The sequence below is a fragment of the Osmerus eperlanus genome, chromosome 25 (assembly GCF_963692335.1).
Source record: "Osmerus eperlanus chromosome 25, fOsmEpe2.1, whole genome shotgun sequence".
Classification (NCBI taxonomy): domain Eukaryota; kingdom Metazoa; phylum Chordata; class Actinopteri; order Osmeriformes; family Osmeridae; genus Osmerus; species Osmerus eperlanus.
This window is the reverse complement of record NC_085042.1, coordinates 3438231-3457824: the sequence shown is the minus strand read 5'-3', so window position 1 is coordinate 3457824 and position 19594 is coordinate 3438231. Positions and strand designations below refer to the sequence as shown.

Here is a 19594-nt window from a genome sequence, read left to right as displayed (position 1 = left end):
ATGATCTTTCAATTGGTTATTTATTCTGATCTTCAGTCATTTGATAAACAGTTGTCTGTCCGGTAATGTTTACTGTAGTATCCCAAGCAATTTAACATATTGCAGTGCTCTTAATGTACTTTACATAACCACCACTTGAGGACAGTCTTCTACCATGGCAGAACAACCTCTAAAAATCCAATGACTTTCAAAGAATTTGTCAAAAACTACCTCTACCGCTTCATAACTGTAACCTTACCACCTTCAAAACTCTGTGAGGAGTTGTCGTTTTCATCTCACCATTTAAAGTGTCCTATACCAGAAATGGAGAAGTAGACACAAGCTGGGAGACAAAGTGAGAGGCATAAAAGGACCGTGATCAACCAGTCTTTATTATCTTGGACACATGGCATGACGCCCTCCATCTACGGGCAGGTTGACCCCGGTGATGAAGCTGGCTGCGTCTGAGGCAAGGAAGGCTATGGCGTGGGCCACCTCCTCCACCTCCCCTGGTCTGCCCAGAGCATGGGTCTGCTTACACTTCTCCAGGAACTGATGGAGACAGGAGGAGATAAACCACTCAGAATGACTCAAACAATAACCATCTCAAATCGGATTCACCTTGACGGAAACCTCAGTCCTAGTCTGGGAATCGGACCAATCTGCGAGCTCGTGGTTCATCTGGCCGCCCTCCCATTAAAACAAATTTCCCTCCGACACGAAAAGTGCCAGGCCAATCACAACCATTTTGGTGCTCTGATATACAGTCGTATGCAAAAGTTTAGGCACCCCTCTGAGGCTGCATGATAATTTACTCTGTCTTCACCAAAAAAGATCAATATAATATCGTAATATTCATTTTCTAGTTAACACTGAGTGCTGGGGTGTTTTCCAGACAAAGATATTTAGTGCAGCAGTATTTAGTTGTGTGAAATTAAATCAAATGTGAAAAATAGGCTGTGCAAAAGTTTGGCCACCCTAATAATTTTGTTGATTTGAATACCTCTACCTACTAAATGCTGATTAACTGCAACACATAATAAGTCTGATTAACTCGTTAAGCCTTCAATTCCATAGAAAGGTGTATCCAATCATTAGAAAAGGTATTTAAGGTAGCCAATTGCAAGTTGTGCTTCTCTTTGATTCTCCTCTGAACAGTGGCAAAATGGGGGCATCAAAACAGCTATCGAATGATCACAAAAACAAAGATTGTTCAGCAGTATGGTTTAGGGGAAGGCCACAAAAAGTTATCCAGGAGGTTTCAGCGATCAGTTTCCACTGTGAGGAATGTTATTAACCCTCGTGCTGCCTTCGGGTCACATGACCCAAAGGTTCATAACGAACCATCGTTGTGTTTACCCAATTTTACCCAATACAAAAACAAATACAAATAATTTTCTTTTAACCATTCCAATGTGGGGGGTCTGAGACAGCCCGACAGTTAAAAGAAAATGCTTCACTTTGTTTTTGTATGAGGTAAATTTGTCGCAATACGACGGTGGGTCACAATGACTGATGGGTCAGAATGACCCGAAGATAACACAAGGGTTAAGAAATGGAAGGCAACAGGCACAGTTCTTGTTGCGGCCAGAAGTGGCAGGCCAGGAAAAATAACAAAGAGGAAAAGGCGAAGAATGGTCAGAATGGTCAAGGACAACCCTCAGACCAACTCCAAAGACCTGCAAGGTCATCTTGCTGCAGATGGTGTCACTGTGCATTGCTCGACCATTCAGCGCACATTGCACAGAGAACAGCTGTATGGGAGAGTGATGCGGAAGAAGCCTTTTCTGCACACGCGCCAGAAACGGGCTCGCTTGAGGTTTGCCAAACTACATTTGAACAAGCCAGGCTCATTTTGGAACAAAGTGCTGTGGACTGATGAGACAAAGATGGAGCTATTTGGTCACAACAAGAGGCGTTACACACATGGAGGCAAAAGAACACAGCATTCCTAGAAAAACACAGGCAAGTAGGGTGAAGTGCCTTGCCCAAGGAGACCTCATTCTGCACGGCCTGGAATTGAACCGGCAACCTTCTGATTAATAGCCCAACTCCCTAACCGCTCAGCCATCTGACCCCCATTTTTTTATGCAACACATCTACACATATTGTTATGGCTTTGACTGTGATAATTATGTATGTAATAATAAGCGTTGCATTGTCCCTGAAAAATAAATACAGTACCTTAGCGTATTGGTCCTCATCAAGGCCAGCCCTTCTGTGGACGTCTGTGATGATCACACCGGGGCTGGAGGAAGAAAAAAACAGCACTCACTAACAGCCATGTTGACAACGGACATCAACAAAAGTGACGGTTACACCTGACGTTCTCCACGTCTAAAGGGAAAGGGGGCATACCAGACAGAGTTCACCCTCACATGCTTTGCTGCCAGCTCTGAAAGACAAGAGCAGAGCATGATGGTCAGCTCCTTTATTCTCAAGATCACTCCTGGCCTGGACAAGTAAGACATTGGACTCGCTTACCCAAGGCTATACAGCTTGTGAACTGGTCGATGGCAGACTTGGACATGCAATAGGCAAGGACACCCGGGAACTGTAACAAAGAACAGGGTCATCTGGAATCCCAGAGCATAGAAGAAGCAACACACGCACACACTGACAGTGTCTGTTGTGTGGTACTCACAGATCTTTGGCCGTTGACACTGGAGACGTTGATAATGGAGCCCTTGGTCTTGATCAGGTGTGGAACACAGAGCTGAGTCAGGTGGTAAACAGATCTAAAACACATGATGACACATTTCAACTGACCAAGAAGACCACCCTTGACTTATTCTAGTATCTTCTATTTCCTTTCCTTTAACAAAAAAAAAAAACCTTGACTTGAAAGCAGGGAAATCCTACCTGACATTGACGTTCATGACCTTGTCATACTGGGCAAGATCTGTCGTTTCGATGCTGCCCATCACTAGGATGCCAGCGCTGTTGACTAGCACATCCAGTCGACCGAAGTGAGCGATGGTCTGTTCCACGGTCTTCTTGACCGTCTCCTCGTCTGTCAGGTCACCGGGCACAAGCAGGGGCTGAACAACGCACACGCGCAAGTACATATGTTACAGTAATTGGTGAGACTCAGCGGAAACGAGAAGTTACATTGTTTCTGCGTGACAGTGCGCGCTGTAGGTTACCTCGGGACCACCATTATCCGTGCATTGTTTGGCGATTTTGCTTAGATTCTCCACGTCGCGTCCATTGAGTGCCAGCAAGGCACCTAGTTTGGCGAACATGAGGCTTGTCCCTGCCCCGATGCCAGAGCTAGCGCCTGTAATTAGGGTCACTTTCCCCTTTAGAGATGACACCTGGAAAGGCAAGACAACAGTTCTGATAGTAAATGAATAAGATAGGAGCTCCTATGAATGGGATCGACTTCTTTTAACAGACCGACGCGTTTAGAAACTAGACAATCACGAACAGCTTACCTTGAAAGCGTCGCTTGTTGCCATTGCTTACAATTTTATCTACTTTAAACACTTCTGTGAATTTGTGAAATGCGGCTAACCAATAGCACTCGTGGGTGTGTGGATCGTCCAGGGATGTCCGCGTATTGTGCTGACGTCATTGTAACGAGACGGAAATGTAGTTCTATCGAGTTTTCACAAAGATTTCTGATAAACATTTTACATTTACATTACATTTTACATTTAGTCATTTAGCAGACGCTCTTATCCAGAGCGACTTACAGTAAGTACAGGGACATTCCCCCCGAGGCAAGTAGGGTGAAGTGCCTTGCCCAAGGACACAACGTCATTTGGCACGGCTGGGAATCGAACTGGCAACCTTCAGATTACTAGCCCGACTCCCTCACCGCTCAGCCATCTCCCTCAGATGGCTGAGGGCTCCCTGACAAAGGACCAAAACCCCAAATAAATCATAAAAAAAAAACATTTATTCATACAAAATCACAAATACATATTAACTGATACAGCAAGGAATAGAGAACTGACACATCTGTTTACTTACATTATCAATACCAACATTTGTCTGTATTTGTGTGTGTGTGTGTCATCCGGATAGCTGTAATAGGTTGTAATTGGTCAAAATTATTACATTCAGGTACATTGGTTAATAAGGACCTATGTTAATATTAAGTAAATGTTGTGTTAATGTAAATGTTGATGTCTATCCCGCAAATGGATTGGCATGAAGAGTCACATCCTTTATTCTTGCTTCAGTCAGGGGCCGAAATGTCTTCTCATTGACAGGAAGTTTCTCAAGTTCATCCAGAGTTTCCATGCCATCAATGATCCTACACATCAAAAAAAGTTTAATGAAACACAACATCAGGTATTAATGTCAGAAAGGTCAGGAGTGTGTCAAAACTGTTTCAAAACCTACTTTCCAAACACGGTATATTTCATGTCCAGATGTGGCTGCTTGGCGTAGGTGAAGAAGAACTGCGATGCATTTGTGTTGGGGCCATTGTTTGCCATGGAAACTACACCGCGTACATTATGCTGCAGTAAAAAAACACAGATAACAACAGATCAAGATAGCTGAAGAAGTAACTTGTTGTTTCTGAAGTACAAGTGTGAAAGTGTACTACTCACCTTTAGGTGTTCGCTAAACTCATCTTCAAATTTTCGCCCCCAAATACTGGTCCCTCCCTTACCAGTGCCTTAACATTGCAAGGAGAAAATTGTCACTTGTAGTTAAGATATATTTTCTCTGTAATATTGCAATTTAATACAAGTATGTAGTCAATACATCAGACATCACCACCGAGTACGATTATGCCGGTATTAACCCTTGTGCTGCCTTCGGGTCACATGACCCAAAGGTTCATAACGAACCACCGTTGTGTTTACCCAATTTTACCCAATACAAAAACAAATAACAATTATTTTCTTTTAACCCTCGTGCTGCCTTCGGGTCACATGACCCAAAGGTTCATAACGAACCATCGTTGTGTTTACCCAATTTTACCCAATACAAAACCAAATAAAAATAATTTTCTTTTAACCTTCGCAATGTGGGGGGTCTGAGACAGCCCAACGGTTAAAAGAAAATGCTTCACTTTGTTTTTGTATGCGGTAAAGTTGTCGCAATACGACGGTGGGTCACAATGACTGATGGGTCAGAACGACCCGAAGATAACACAAGGGTTAACCATTGCAATGTGGGGGGTCTGAGACAGCCCGACAGTTAAAAGAAAATGCTTCACTTTGTTTTTGTAGGAGGTAAATTTGAGGTAAAACAATGACTGATGGGTCAGAATGACCCGAAGATAACACAAGGGTTAAACTGTCTCAGACAAGCTCATGTTCAATCCAACCGGAGAACAGAACAGAGCGGCTGTGTATCTGGACGATGATGGTACACTACCTGTTGGGTCTCCCGTCTGCACCATGAAGCCTTTGATGTTGCGGTGAAAGATGCTGCCATTGTAAAAACCGCTGGCGCAGAGGGCAAGAAAGTTCTACAAATCAAACAGAAGGAGACACTACTTTGTTATATTGAAATATCTATGTCCAACCACGTCAATGAAATGTTCACTTTTCAATCATGTCGTTTGAATGATTGGCCATTTAAATGTTGTGCTTCCTTGTTGGAGGTGCATCCGTTGCATTGTAGCAATTGGTTCAGTAGGACTGAGCCACACAATAACCAGGATAGCATGCTAGTTGGTAATAAAGTTACTCACTTCACATGATTTTGGAGCTCGCTCACAGAACAACTCGATTTTTATCTCACCAAGGTCTGTGTGTAGAGTCACTGCCTGCGAAAGAGTAGATTATTTTATTTGGGATAACTTCCAGCACCACATGACCAGCAGTGGAGAGGCATAGAGCCTACATTCTATGGTTAGCTTAGCCATCTAGCCACCCAAACTTCCGATACATTTAATTCCCAACATTAACCAGTGAGTTCGGCGACGATAACTAATTATACAGCTACAAGTTTGTAATTTCGTATCGATATATATAAACAGCTAAAAGTGTGTTTAAAGTTAAGACATCTAACCATTCCCAATCGTTGTATGGGCGCCTAATCTCCGAAGGTGCGTTAACGAAATAAATCCGACTAGCTACATCCAGTGTCAACATACTGGTTCCGCAATTTAACAGAGACGGCAACTACATTATTAAGTAATTCGGTTTTACAAGAGTACCGCACTGTCACATAGAGCTACATAACACTAATCCAATCAAGACCAATTATTTTGCATTACACTGAAAAGTCATCAACTATTTGTTTTCGTAGCTAAAAGCAGTATACCAACCAATACAAATATTTTGGCTTTCATAATTCCAGAGAATAAGTAACGGTGACTGAAGACAAATACTATAATGTTTATTGTTTATTTCATGGTAGGGGTGACAGGGAGTGGGGTTAAGGCTTGACGCCTCTGTGGTATACTGACAGACAGCTCACATCAGTCATGTGATTGAAATATAACGCTGATCTCCTATAAAGGGTTGGAATACTTTTTGGCAACAAACTAATACTGCTATGGATTTCTAAAATACTGTCAGATCTGAACATATGGGGATATTTGGGCTGGTTTGTATCTCCAAAACAGAAAAAAAATATGAATTGAATAGCGGGCATTCTTAATTTGACAGTCTCACACAGCTGAACACATCCTTAGTCTTTGCCACACTACTGAAAGAAAAGAAAAACATTGGGAATTTAAAACAACACAGCAAAAATGCATTATCACAAATAATGTGGAGTAGTTGAAAGTAAGTGTTTCTCTTCATATTTAGTAGTTTTAACTGCAATTAATATCAAATACAGTGATACAAATTGGAAAAAGAATGAACTGAAATACAAAAATGTGTAATATAACATTGGTTTAAATAAACACAAATATTCAGAAATTGAAGAAAATATATTTATATAAAAAAAGATGCAAACTGAATGTCCATTTCCTGAGAACATTTTAGTGTATTGTAAAGATAGCTGTCAATACTGAAGAAAACATAGAAATCTAACTTTTAAAACAATTCAACTAAAAAGGTATTGCTCCAATTAACATCTAATGGCATTAAGTCTGAGACTTCCTATCCTGATCAGAATGGTATTAGAGGTTACTGTGTCTCATGCACGAGGGAAGAATTCCCATTGAACAATGCCTTCTAAATAAACCAACAATGTTCTGGCTGAATAAATTGCTGTTTTACTGCACAGCACATTCAGAGACAGTGTTTATAAGACACCTCAAAATCCACAAGCTTAACGGTTCTTAACTCTTTTTCCACATTCACACTTTCATTTAGACATAAGTTGATTGTCTATAAATAGCAGTGCACTGTTGACATAGTTTCATGCCTTCATCAAAATAACATAGATGTACTGTACATGTTTGACAGATGTGGTAGGGCCTTATAGATGCATTATGGCATCCAGTGCAAAAGGAGCAATGATCCCTTTTAATCTACTTCTGCATCTACTCCCTTACTCTGAATATGACCAACAGAATGACAAAGCATCCAGAATAGATGGAAGAAACACTGAGAACTATGTTAGTGTTGGACAGAGAGCAAAATATGTTGCCAGAAAGGAATAGCTTTACAGACATCCTTTAAAAATGCTTATGTTTGTGGTTGAGTTACATTGCTAGTGTATATTATGATTGTGTATCGAGCTTCAGTACAGTCTACTAAAACACAAACCAATATAATATAGTTATAACTTTCTACTGTGACAAGAGGCATGCATGGACCTTGCATACCCCCTTTGCAATATCATGCTTACTTAAGCAAACCAGACATGGCAGAACGTTTTTACCCATAACACACTGAACCATACTTTTCATATCAGCAGATGGCAAAAGACAGGATGAACATGGAGTAACATGGGAATCAAATACATGATACATGACATGAAGAGAAGTGACCGACAACATTTGTAATCATCCTTACAGTAGTAACAGCTAGCTTATAATGCCAGGATGAATGGCATGCAGCTCCCCGTTAGTGTAAATCAAGTGAAAGTATGAATGACCGATGCCCTGTGTGGTAACAGTCTGAGAAAGGATTTCCTATTGAAACATACTGCCTAAATGATGGCATGTTCTTGAGAAAGTGCATATCACAAATTGCCATCCAGATTCAGTCATTCTGTTGGTTGAATTGATGCTGCACCACGAGTTGAATTTGAACTGATAATTGTGTAATAACAAATATTACCAACAAAGACACGTAAAAACAGGTTAGGGTTAAGGCAAATCTACCCGATATCTGTCGGCCACTCGAAGTGACACCATGCCTCTCGTAAGGAAATTAAGTGCCTTGAAATCCCCTTCAACAGTCATTCCACCACTCCTAAGGACTCTCCTGTGTGGAACTGACCTTCAGCTGAAAAGATCCGCTGCTGCTGATCCAATGGGCCGTCGCACATTGCTGCCAATTTACCCGTCCGTTAAAAACCCTCAAGTATTGTTCACTACAGAGAACAATGAAGTTCCATAGGTGCTTCACACCAGTCAAAATCAATTGTATCATGTTGCATTCCTGTGCAAATGAGGTCAACTCAAATTTCAAGCAATGAGCATTGTAAAATATTTTGTCTTTACATCTAGGCCTAATTAGAGCTAAGAAATACCCTAGTGTATGTCTCACTTGAATTCATAATGTTGCCATCTGCACATAGTACTATAATGAGCACAAGAGTGCAGCCTTGGAGAGTCTGTTTTAACGGGAGGGTCCCATCCTGTGCTGGCTGACAGTGGTCGCCATCTCATGGCACACATATTTCTACTGCTAGGTCAAACCCTTCACTGCTACAGTGACCTACCACACTGGATGAGTGGGTTGTGACTCCGCAGGGTTATTTACTCATCTGACACCTGTGCTCGTGACACAGTCCATCAGCAGAGATGCATTGACCGCTACTCTCCTCCATTGAACTTCATTGATATTACTTTTACTGACCTCCTCTGCTGTCATCCTCCTGACAATGTGAGAAAAGTTTATTCAAAGCTAATCCTGAATTGATCTCTGTCTCTCAGTGAGTTTAATAACTGTCTTGCAAGACAGACGTTTAAAAAAAAAAAAGAAGGAAAGAAAAATGGCATTGTGACATTTGCAGACCCCCCACCCCACCACCCCCCAGCAAGCCATCGTGTCCTGACCCTGACTCAGCAGGAGGGCTGGTCACCTCCTCCACCCCCCCAGGGCACCAGGCCCAACCAGCCAGTCTCAGTCTGTTCTGGCCTGTTCCTTGTCCACCTTCCACATCAGCTCCTTGACCTCCGTGGGCAGGGTGTTGAAGAGCTCCTCCTCCACCACCAGACCTGTTCTCTTCAGCTGCTTGCACTCGCCCAGCTCCACGGGGAGGCACTCCAGACGGTTCCCCCGGAGCTCCAGCTGGGTCAGGCTGGTCAGCTCCCCGAAGCGCGACGGCAGGGTCTGCAGGCAGTTGTTCCCCAGGTTGAGGGTACGGAGCTTCTTGCACTGGAACAACTCGTTGGGCAAGGTCTCAATCTTTAAGGTGGAAAAGAGGAAGAAGGGATCAAAACCAAGAAGTCCTACAGCCGTGTTTATGAGTGGTGGACCGATATGGCACATACTAAAATATATCAATTAACTCTTTTCTAGAAAGCGATTCTATAAACATGATCCTTTTAGGCAAATAAGGCATCTACAAGAGGCGTCGGAAGTCCACTAAAACAACCTACAGCATCAAAAGAATGCAAACAGAATGCAGTGAGACAAACATAAAGACACACAACTCACTCTGTTGGCTGTCACTGCCAGATACTGGAGGTTCTGCAGGAATCCGATGTCTGTAGGGATGCAGGTCAGGTTGTTGTGGCTGAGGTCCAGGAAGCGCAGCTTGCGGCAGTAGAACAACTGGCTCGGGATCTTTTCGATCTTGTTCCTGTTCAGGTACAACCTCTCCATGTTGGTCAAAGTGCCGATCTGGATGGGGATGTAGGCGATCTGGTTGTACCAGAGCTTAAGGCAGACCAGCCGGTGGAGATGCTGGAAGCTGATGATCTCCTCGATGGTCTTCAGGTTGTTGTCCTTCAGGTCGATCTCCTGCAGGTTGTGGAGGCTGAAGATGGAGTGGGGGATGCGTTCGAGGTCGCAGCGGATCAACTCCAGCTCCGTCAGGTTCACCATCTTCTTCAGGCTGTTGAGGACCATCAGCTTGGTGCCCTCGTTGTTGACGGACAGCTTCTGGAGGTGGACGCCCACGTCGGTCACCACCTGAGGTAGCTTGGTCAGGTTGCTCTTCAGCCGGAGGATCTTGAGCCTCTTGAGCTCCCGTAGCCCGTCGATGACGATGTAGCGGTTGTTCTCTGCGCTGAGGTTCCCGGTGAGGTGCAGCTCGCTCAGGTTCTTCAGGCTGTAGATCCACAACGGGATCTCCTTGATGTCCGTGAACTTGACGTGAAGGGATTTCAAGTTCTCGCGCAGGAAGGCCAGAGCCGGCGCTTCTATTTTGGCCGGTGTGTGGTACAGCCACAGCTCTCGGAGGTTGACCAGCTGGGCGATGATGGGGGGGATGGTGATGTCCGGGATGAGCTCCAGCTTCAGGACCTCCAGCTCCATCAGGTCGAAGACCGTGTCCGGGATCCCGCTGAGCATGAAGAGGTGCAGCTCCAGCTTCTCCTGGGAGTTCTTGGTGATCCTCTGGCGCAGTTTGTCCAGCGTCCACTCGTTGTTCAGGTTGAGCTGCCGCAGCTTGTTCTCGCTCACCTCGGAGAGGAAGACGGCAAAGCGCTTCGAGTAGAGCGGGTCGTACTGGTCGATCATGTGCAGCATGAAGGCAAAGTCGTTCTTCACGTCGGGGATATCGCTGTAACTGCTCTCCTCCCGGATTGACTCGAAGGAGTATTTCTTCAGCGAGCGACGTAGCATCCAGCACAGGGTGTACATACAGATGAGGCCGTAGACGCCTACCAAGCTGATGTAGAAGCAGGCCAGGATTTTGAACAGGGTCGCCAGGGGATGGGCACAGCGGTACATGCTGTAGCCTGTCAGACTCTCGATGTCCACGTGACAGTCGACACTGAACTGAATTTTGTGCACGTAGTACCCTGAATAGCAGATGATCAAGATGAACTTGATGACTTTTATAATAGTCTGTCGGATGTAGAGTCTGTAGACTATGTCCCCCTCCTCGACGTGTATGCGGAACTTCTTGACCTTCTCAAACAAGGCCTTCGCCTGCTCCCCCTCCTTCTTGTCCAGCACACCGGTGTCGGTGCGATCCACGATGCCCTGCTCAAAGCGGGACTTGGTCCTCTGCAGCATGGGGACGCTCGCCTCCACGTCCTCGCTGATGACGGACGCCTTTTTGTCCATGGAGCCGTTCATCTTCATCGGTTTGGGATCGCTCTCCTCCACCACCGTCTCTGACAGTGCCCTTGTGGTCCACGGCGAGTCGAAGCACTTCAGGAGGATGGACACAAAGTGTTCCAGCTTTGAACTGGTCCGGGGGAACTTGAACCAAAAGTTGCTGCAAGCCAGGAATATGAGTGTATGCAGTAGCACCAGGTAGGGAAAGTACTTGGCGAACCAATGCAACCTGTTTTCATAGCACACAGCATCCACGTAATTGTACTGGTGTCGGTCCAGGTCGTACTGGATGCCCTTGGGCTCCAGGATCAGCGGGGCCGAGAGGGTGGAGTTGAAATAACTTCTGCAGGTCTGATTGACCACCCACTTGCAGGGCAGGCAAATCATCTTGTCCTGGGTGACCTGCAGTGTGCCCCCGAACACTGAGATCATCAGCATGACTATGGAGATGTAGTCGGTGAAGACGTCCCACCATGGCTTCAGGATGCGGTACGCAGGCTGGGTGTCCACAAAGTAACGCAGCTCAGTGATGGGGATCATGGTGGTCCTGCACAGGGAACGGTGATCGTCATGACGGTGATCGTCATGACGGTGAGTCTGTTGACATGCCACTCTGACATTTGACAGGATTGGAATATACACTTATTCAACAAAGCTCGAGGATGAGAAATGAGGTTATTGTACTGTAATGGTTATTGTATAATGCAATGCATCACACCATTCTAAACGGTTCCCTTGAAATGTTGTTATGATCCAAGGCCTTAAGTAGACACTAGAATGCGCATTCTTGGCTATTCATTCCAGCATTGTTAAAAACAACAACACCATTTTAATTATAACTCTACAACACTGTAGATTATTACAGAGGATCTTTATCGTTCTGGGTAAATATGTTTCTGGAGATCAAAGTCAGTTTATCAGAGCACTAATTCATTATGGGTGAGATTGATGTTTTTAGTGTGTGGTTCATGATGTTAATCTGTCCAGATAAAGAGAGAGCTGGCCCTGTTATTGGTCTGGCAGCCTTAAACAGGTACCGGTGCCAACATGCAATAGATGAAACACACACATAAAAAAGGTGGACTGCACAGAAAAAGGGGAAACTGGTATTTTCTATTAAATGAGGCTACTTACGAGTGTGTGAATAAGGCGGACTACCTCAGCGTAACAAGACAAGCTCTTCTACTCCTCCTTCCATGAGGACAGACAAGAGAAGCCTCTTACCACTGCACCATCCCAAAACACACAGCCTTAACCACACAGCCTCTTAACAACCGCCCCCCACTCCTGAAGAACAGAATGCGTTTTGGCTCAAATGGCTCAAACAAAGCCGCAGCCACCTTTACTCTCTAGTGCTCTATTCTTGGCCGTTTCCGATGATAATATCCAGGGTATTGTCTGGTGTGGCCTTGAGGAGTGCCTCTGCGACCTTCAGGAGGAGATCCTGTTTACCTTAGAGAAGCCACTGTCTCCAGCTCCTGTCCCTCTGGAACACCCTGCTTTCACCTAATGGCCTCCCTAACCCTCACCCACTGCAAGGACTGGGCACTCATCAGTCTCCACGCACTGATGAGGACAGACATACTTCCTGTGCAGTCGAGGAGTTTAACGCCCCCCCAAAGTCCCTCTAGGCGACCCATACAATTGAGTTTTAACAAAACGTACTCTTTTCTAAAAGGCTATTTGATGATATGAGCAGAAATCGGTAAGTGTTTTTGTGAAGGGAAAACTGTGTCTGTCTTACCACAAACGTCAGTGGTGTTATCTGTACTCCAATGTCTGGTGCTGCAGTTGGTGGATATCCCACTCTCTATGAACCCTGCAATCGGCATGAGTTCTGCTCACCCGCATCTCCATCGGGATGGGTATTGAATCTGAAAAAGAAAGTAACATGACTTGCCTTATTATCTCTGTAACGACTCTGTGGGCATTAAATAACACCCTCAAATGAGAATTAATGACCTCACAAGATGCTTACATTTGATTTAGGGGAAACTACCTCGATTTACTTTCTTTACAAAAGACATGGGCCTGAAGGTGACTTTCTTGAATTTGGGCATAACCTGACAGTCATTCGGCATGGTTGGAGGACTCCGTTCAGGTGTACTCAGTCTTGTGTAGCCAGTTAAGATTATTAGCTTACTCAATTGAGAAATGTCATTTTAACGTTGAACTAGAGAGGGTACAATTTCTGGGGAAATTGTAGGGTGTGCTTGCTTGCGTCGGTTGCACAGGGGTCCGTTTTTGAATGACATTTTTACAACTGATATTTCTGTATATTTTATATAAAAATGCATACTTATTATTTATAAAGATTACATAGATTTAAAATAAAAAAAATGTTGCTGCTCATTTACAACTGAAAATACGAGTGAAGTGTAGAATGAAATAGATGTCTTCTAATTTCACCTGCAAGAGGCAGCCTCATCGTTGAATCAAAACGAATAAATTTGGCAGACCGGTGTAAAAATTGACCTAATCTCTATGACTTAAACGTCCTTTTAAGTTTTTCCCTTCTCGTGATATTTTAAGGAATTTAGCCTACTCATATTGCATTCATTCATGAATAAAGAACCCCCTTTGAAGATTATTGTACGACGTTACCGGCAGTAGAAGATGGAATCGCGATTCAAACAGTACCATCTGCTAACTGAAAATATGCCCCCAAAAACGTAAATAAGCTTGACATTTATTTAGTGGAAAATCGCTTTCATAAAAAGCTCACTGGTAGCGATCATTGTCAGTAACAACGCCAAATGCGATATAGCCCTGTGTGGAGAAGCTGCCCCGGTAAATTGTACTACTACGGTACAGTACTAGACTACTGCTGTGTTCGTCTTGGTAGCGATTGCGTTGGTTGAATTGGATTTAACGTTCCGTTGTACGGTTTAGGCTGAAATTAATTATTTTCATGAACAGATTGACAAAGTTTAGGCTGTGGCAATGAAGTTAAGGTTAGTAGTTAGATTTTTGATTTAAGTAAGGGGAGTACCGAACATGTTCTGTCGCCGTTTGACTTTAGTACAGCTGTGTAGATGTTTTTGTAGTGTCTCGCGTAGGCTACAGCGTTTCAGTGAGCAACACTGGTTTGAAACCACAGGTAATGATAATTTCACCCACAAATCGTTTACTTGTAATGTAATGTCATAATAAATCCTACAACGAAAATGTATTTGTGAGGAATGTTTATTTTAACGATTGAAAACAGATGCATCACAGACCACTGTAGTATGTGTTGCCCGGGCAACACAGGCTAATGTCATGATGCTAATACTTCAGTGAAATAGTAGACTACTGTTTCCGAAAGTAGATGTACTTCCTTAATAATATCAGTTTATACTGTACATTACACATCACAATTGTGTGTCATATCACAAAGTAAAATGAGTAAATAGTTATCACCCTGGCCTCTTTGCTTGTGGCTTTCTGCAGCTGCCTTGCAGTAAAGCTATAGTTAGCCTAGCTATCCCCCAAGTTAACAGATGCGAAACGAATGTTCTGCCAAAGGTAGTCACGCGTGTTTTCGTGACGTTAGTGACGTAGTGACGTTAGTAACGTCAGTGACTGTGGCTAGCAAATTAGCCACAGTTAGCTTCACTTTTCGCCACAAAAACTTAACTTAAGCCCAAACCATGCAACGAAACGTAAATTCCAATACAAGCAACTCAATCGCTACGAAGACGAAACTTTTGACACCTACGTTGTCTATGTAACAAATATTGACTGAGTTTTAGGGGGGCAAAAAGAAAAAAAAAAAAAAATAATAATAATATATATGTGAGAGAACAAAGGTTGTGCTCTCGCCGAAGGCTTGAGCACACCCAATAATAAAAATAATAATATATATGTGAGAGAACAAAGGTTGTGCCCTTGCCGAAGGCAAAGCACACCCAATAACATAGAATTTTAATAGGCCTTTGTTAACTGTCAATCAGCCGTTGACAGTAAGCTAATAGCTAAATCACATTAGATTTCAAGACTTCCACTTGCTAACAAAATACACTTGTTAAGACTATTCGTTAGCTACTTAGCTCTAGCCACTGTAGTCAAAACTACAACAGAATACTGTAGCTAGGTACAGTATCTAACAAAAGCCGGTTCAGTTGACAGGTGCAAATCTGTTTTCAGAAACTAATACCAAAATCTCTGCTACAGTATGTCAATTTACAGGGGTCTCTATGGCAGCTAACCAGTCAACTTCGGTGTCAAATAGTGTCTGGTATAGTCAGGCATGCATTGTGAATAATGCTGAGTCTTGCACGCTACTGTCCTGTAGCTAGCTAGCTAGCTTACTATAAGATGTAGCTAAACAGGGAGGAGCTAGATAGCAGTGTAACTAGCGAGCTAGCCAAGGCCATTAGCTTGCTAACTAGCATAGGCTAATGTTGGCATAAACTAGAAAACTACAATACAAGATAAGTAACGAAAATAAATCGAGGATAAACAAATATTTGTATCTTACAGATTTTAGTCCACAGCCAGAAATGCCGACTTGCCAACACCTCTAGCTTGAAAGAAATATTTGGTGAAGTGACTGATGATACTAAAGTGGCTAGCGGACCAGCTAGCAGAAAGCGTAGCTGTGTCTGTGTTATGTCGACGGGTCAATCCGTTTCACGTACAGTACAGTACTGTAGCCGGCGATTTACGCCAATCCGATAAGTGGCGGTGCTGCCAGTACAGGAGACTTGCTTGACAGTTTTTCTTCCGACTACTGTCGAAGAAGAATCATGTTTCACGAGGAAGTAATTTCAAGTGTTTTGTAAATTCAGCAATACAGTTTACAGCACTGTAAACTAAACTGTCGACAATGCTGTCGTTGAACAATTTGCGGATTATGTGCACATCTCATGGACTCCAGCATTCAAATCAGTTATTGATGAACAAAGCATGCCTATCAAAGGTTTCATCGTATGTAACGTTAAACAATTGCATCACCTTCAACAGCAATAAGGGCACAACACAAAGGAATAGCTTGAGGCTACTGAAAGAGAGAGAGTTAAAGTACACCACCATTGTCAGTTCACAGAAATTGTTCTGCACAACCCATGTGAAACAGAACTGTTGGAATTGCAGTCAACCAATTGAAGAGACTCCAGCATTCTTCTGTTTGTCTTGTAACGTTTTGCAACCTCCAGACGAGAGCGCATCCTTCTTCCAGATCATGGATTGGTGAGTTTACGTCTAATCCAGGGGTGTATGAACGGGATGAACGTTGAGTATGAACGTAATTCGTGCATCAAATATGGGTAGTTGTTACTTTGTGGTTTTTCAATGTCACTACTCAAGCCATTGTCATAATCAAATGATATAATGCTAATTAAAACGACACTTCTTGTATCCTTTACTTGTTATTGCATCTTTTTAGTGACCAGACCTTTGCAATCAACACTGAAAAGCTACAGAAAAGATATCTTCATCTCCAACGTTCTTTACACCCTGACAACTTCAGCCAGAAGAAGGAGGTAGGCTACTCTGTCATTTTGTTCACATAGAGATTGCAGTCAGACTGGGGCCTGTTCGTCAGCCCTACAGTCAGGTTCATAGGACCGATCAGAGATCAGTACTAGGGCCCCTGGGCAGGGGTACCACAATGGAAATAAAGATGGAACAAGGTTCTGAGAAAATGAACATTAGGGTTCAGCCCTGTGTTCCAATCAGTCCATCATCCCTACATAAATGGACGTACAACGTCTGCAGTAGGGCAGTCTGCCTCTTCCTCCACCACAAACAGACACTCTCACCCCAGACTCTGTTTAATAATCCGCCCTGTGGCTGGTCCTTATTTAAGCCTGCTCCCAACTTTATGGATGGGGTTATCATCACAAGGTTTGCATGCTAAAGCTCCTTGACTGGAAGCTATGGATGGTCCCCTGAGCTGGCAGGAGTGAGAGCTGGATTTGCTGTCTGTGCAGCAGCCGTCTCTGTGATGGTCCCTCACTGACATCACTCCTTCCTCTCCTCGCTTACACCCGTGTCCCTTGGTGGACCTGCAAACCCGCTGTCTAACTCAAGAGTGGCGAGATCTGTTCCGAAATCCAATTACCGACATGACCCTGGATTCGGCATAGCAGAATGAATCTCGTCAATGCATAAGCAAAAAACAAATGCCCCCGGAGATTGGTTTGGCAATGTGTGAAGTAAGGGGGTGCGATGTCCCTCCTTTTCACACTTTTGTGACAGTTTGATTTGCAAGACTAGATAGACGTAAATGGGACGCGAAAGATAACCTGTGGAGTTATCTTTGGCATCCCATTTACGCACCACCAATGACGTAGTCGGCTTTTGTGTGTCATATAGATCCGTTGTGTAGTCAAGCTAAAATCTCTGGCCTCGTAAGTGGACATGTTAGACTGCGCCTTATCTAACGGGGGGCCCACGTGTGAGCTTGTTGACTTGTTCAGCCATCTTGATGTCCTTATGTCCTCTCCTTGACAGAAAGAACAGGAGTTTTCAGAGCATCAGTCGGCTCTGGTGAACAAAGCCTACAGGACCCTCCTTAAACCGCTGAGTCGTGGACTGTACATGGTGAGGTGGAATTCTGTTCCGGAATGGTATCTAAACCCCCAAATCATCTCCCACCTAGAGAGTGGCCAAAAAAAACCTGTTCAGAGGAAGAAGAATTCATTCATTGTCTCGTCGATTCGCACTGTGTAAACTTTGTCGCGCATAGCTTCCATCCCGGTCGTTCCACCACATTGTTGATTGTGGGGTGATGCTGCCTGACTGACCTGTGTTGTCGGTGAAGGACATGGAGGGACTCATGTTTTCCGTGTTTCAGTTGGAGCTCCAGAGCATGCACCTGGAGGAGGGGACGGACCCAGGGGCTGACCCCCAGCTCCTCCTGGAGCTGATGGAGATGAACGAGGCTCTTCAGGAGGCTCGTAGCCCGGAGGACGTGCACCCCATCGGCCAGTCCACTAAAGGTTGAAGACAGTGTTTATATGAGAATTAGTACTTTGTGACCTGTGAAATTACGTTCTTTTTTTTCAAGCCATAATGCCTGTACGTTGATGTCCATATGGCTTTCATCAAAGAATGTCAGGTTTTAGTAACAGATTGTTGGGTTTTCTTTGTGAACAGCTTGTGTTGAAACTTTTCTTTATCATTGTTTCAGAGAGATTAAAAGAGTTGACTGAACAGATAGACGCGTCGATGAGGAAAGGTAATGTCCTACTGCTGTCGACTCGACATTTAACATGTTCTCTCTCTTTTTTTATTTGTATTCATTGAGAGACTATTAAACTGACTGAACCATTTTTCACTCTTCATCTCTCTCAACAGGAGAGCTTCAAACTGCTAAAGAACTTCTTAGCCAGATGAAATACTTTGCGAACATCGAAGACAAGGTGAAAGAAAAACTTTCTGAGCTCATGTAAACAGTTTGGGCTCCTTTATGACGTTTTAAATACATTTTAAAAGCCCAAGCCCCATTTTATTCTCTGTGGGACAATAAAGTTCATCTTAATTTTCATCTATAATCTTAATATATATTCACAGATGCTTCTTTTGTAAATTATTTCAGAAAATAAAGTGGTACATTGTACGATGTGATACAACATCCTGATACCTGTGTTTTTTTGTTAAATGGTACTCACATGGCACTCACATCTAACGGCAACACAGTCAGATGTTAAGCATAATTAGAGGCAGTTCCACTGAACACGTCATTAAACATGACAGGGAAATGTAATTGACTGTGAATAAAATGCTGCATCGAATGTTATTTGATTACCTTGCCAATCAGGGCAGCATTTGCCATGTCTTGTTGATTTACAAAGTGAAGAATAATTCCTCAGTTTACCTGTAGAGGGAGACACACTACCTTGATACATAGATTGATGAAAACACCATGGCGTGAATCAAATGTAGGCTTCACCAACCCTGCTTCTGGAGAGATACCCTCCTGTAGGTTTACACCCCAAACCTCCTCCTGGAGAGATACATAATATGGACACTAAAGATTCCCACATGTAACATGCTATGGTAAACCAGTTGGCTGAACTGAATGAAGATGATGTACTGAACTTTAGATATCATTAACAAGAGTTTAGTTGCAGACTTGTGTGGTCTACCAATAACTTCACGTTTTACTACAGTAAAGACCTGCTTTTTGGCAGCTTCATTTCTAGTGCTGAGAATCAGACGGCTATGCAGACAGGGACATTCTCACATCAGACACACATCCTGGTGAATGATTCTTTACATGTCTACATCACTGTGGTTTACAAGACTGCTACAAGTCCTCCAACAGCACCATGCCCCCCAGGTTCTCTAAGCCATCCCCCAGAAACACGACCTGACTAGGGGCTATTATGTCTGGCACAACAGCCTCCTGTGCCAGG

The 19594-nt window shown here is 43.6% G+C and overlaps 4 protein-coding genes across 7 annotated transcripts; 1 reads left to right on the top strand and 3 right to left on the bottom strand.

The window, feature by feature from the left end:
• Position 1: 1 nt before the first annotated feature.
• zgc:101858 (uncharacterized protein LOC449555 homolog) lies at positions 2–19285 on the bottom strand. 2 transcript variants are annotated; one of them, XM_062451124.1, is made up of 9 exons: positions 19273–19285; positions 3417–3455; positions 3126–3296; positions 2842–3020; positions 2624–2717; positions 2464–2533; positions 2338–2374; positions 2164–2227; positions 2–531 (listed from the first exon to the last, which is right to left on the bottom strand). In XM_062451124.1, the coding sequence occupies exons 2-9, from the start codon at positions 3438–3440 to the stop codon at positions 373–375; spliced, it is 798 nt and encodes a 265-aa protein (XP_062307108.1). In that variant the 5' UTR covers positions 3441–3455; positions 19273–19285; the 3' UTR covers positions 2–372. The 2 variants fall into 2 exon arrangements, with proteins under 2 accessions (XP_062307108.1, XP_062307107.1); XM_062451123.1 differs by lacking the exon at positions 19273–19285 and having other exon boundaries at positions 3417–3548.
• Positions 3868–6088, bottom strand: ppil3 (peptidylprolyl isomerase (cyclophilin)-like 3). Its single transcript, XM_062451130.1, has 6 exons — positions 5959–6088; positions 5639–5713; positions 5320–5413; positions 4545–4612; positions 4333–4451; positions 3868–4243 (listed from the first exon to the last, which is right to left on the bottom strand). The coding sequence occupies exons 1-6, from the start codon at positions 5959–5961 to the stop codon at positions 4117–4119; spliced, it is 486 nt and encodes a 161-aa protein (XP_062307114.1). The 5' UTR covers positions 5962–6088; the 3' UTR covers positions 3868–4116.
• On the bottom strand, positions 6304–15857 carry lrrc8ab (leucine rich repeat containing 8 VRAC subunit Ab). Of its 3 annotated transcripts, XM_062451108.1 has the most exons (5): positions 15712–15857; positions 12994–13123; positions 12384–12440; positions 9678–11796; positions 6304–9425 (listed from the first exon to the last, which is right to left on the bottom strand). In XM_062451108.1, the coding sequence occupies exons 4-5, from the start codon at positions 11787–11789 to the stop codon at positions 9141–9143; spliced, it is 2397 nt and encodes a 798-aa protein (XP_062307092.1). In that variant the 5' UTR covers positions 11790–11796; positions 12384–12440; positions 12994–13123; positions 15712–15857; the 3' UTR covers positions 6304–9140. The 3 variants fall into 3 exon arrangements, with proteins under 3 accessions (XP_062307092.1, XP_062307091.1, XP_062307093.1); XM_062451107.1 differs by lacking the exon at positions 12384–12440; XM_062451109.1 differs by lacking the exons at positions 12384–12440; positions 15712–15857 and adding an exon at positions 13228–13331.
• Positions 15621–18803, top strand: hscb (HscB mitochondrial iron-sulfur cluster cochaperone). The gene is made up of 6 exons (XM_062451121.1): positions 15621–16421; positions 16618–16714; positions 17688–17777; positions 18031–18175; positions 18367–18414; positions 18534–18803. Exons 1-6 carry the CDS (start codon positions 16060–16062, stop codon positions 18626–18628), a joined length of 837 nt encoding a protein of 278 aa, XP_062307105.1. The 5' UTR covers positions 15621–16059; the 3' UTR covers positions 18629–18803.
• Positions 19286–19594: the final 309 nt, after the last annotated feature.

Bases quoted from the DNA above. Each gene is read 5' to 3' on its own strand.
- zgc:101858 (XM_062451124.1), bottom strand. From the start codon at position 3,440: ATGGCAACAAGCGACGCTTTCAAG. The intron at 2,718-2,841 runs GTAGGATTTCCC...CATGTGTTTTAG, and splicing joins GTCATGAACGTCAATGTCAG to ATCTGTTTACCACCTGACTC. The intron at 2,375-2,463 runs GTAAGCGAGTCC...CTTGTCTTTCAG, and splicing joins CACAAGCTGTATAGCCTTGG to AGCTGGCAGCAAAGCATGTG.
- ppil3 (XM_062451130.1), bottom strand. The intron at 4,613-5,319 runs GTAGTGTACCAT...TGCAATGTTAAG, and splicing joins GCAGACGGGAGACCCAACAG to GCACTGGTAAGGGAGGGACC. The intron at 4,452-4,544 runs GTGAGTAGTACA...TTTTTACTGCAG, and splicing joins AGTTTAGCGAACACCTAAAG to CATAATGTACGCGGTGTAGT.
- lrrc8ab (XM_062451108.1), bottom strand. From the start codon at position 11,789: ATGATCCCCATCACTGAGCTGCGTTACTTTGTGGACACCCAGCCTGCG. The intron at 9,426-9,677 runs GTGAGTTGTGTG...TCCACCTTAAAG, and splicing joins TGGCAGTGACAGCCAACAGA to ATTGAGACCTTGCCCAACGA.
- hscb (XM_062451121.1), top strand. From the start codon at position 16,060: ATGCTGTCGTTGAACAATTTGCGGATTATGTGCACATCTCATGGACTC. The intron at 16,422-16,617 runs GTGAGTTTACGT...GCATCTTTTTAG, and splicing joins TTCTTCCAGATCATGGATTG to TGACCAGACCTTTGCAATCA. The intron at 16,715-17,687 runs GTAGGCTACTCT...TCTCCTTGACAG, and splicing joins ACTTCAGCCAGAAGAAGGAG to AAAGAACAGGAGTTTTCAGA.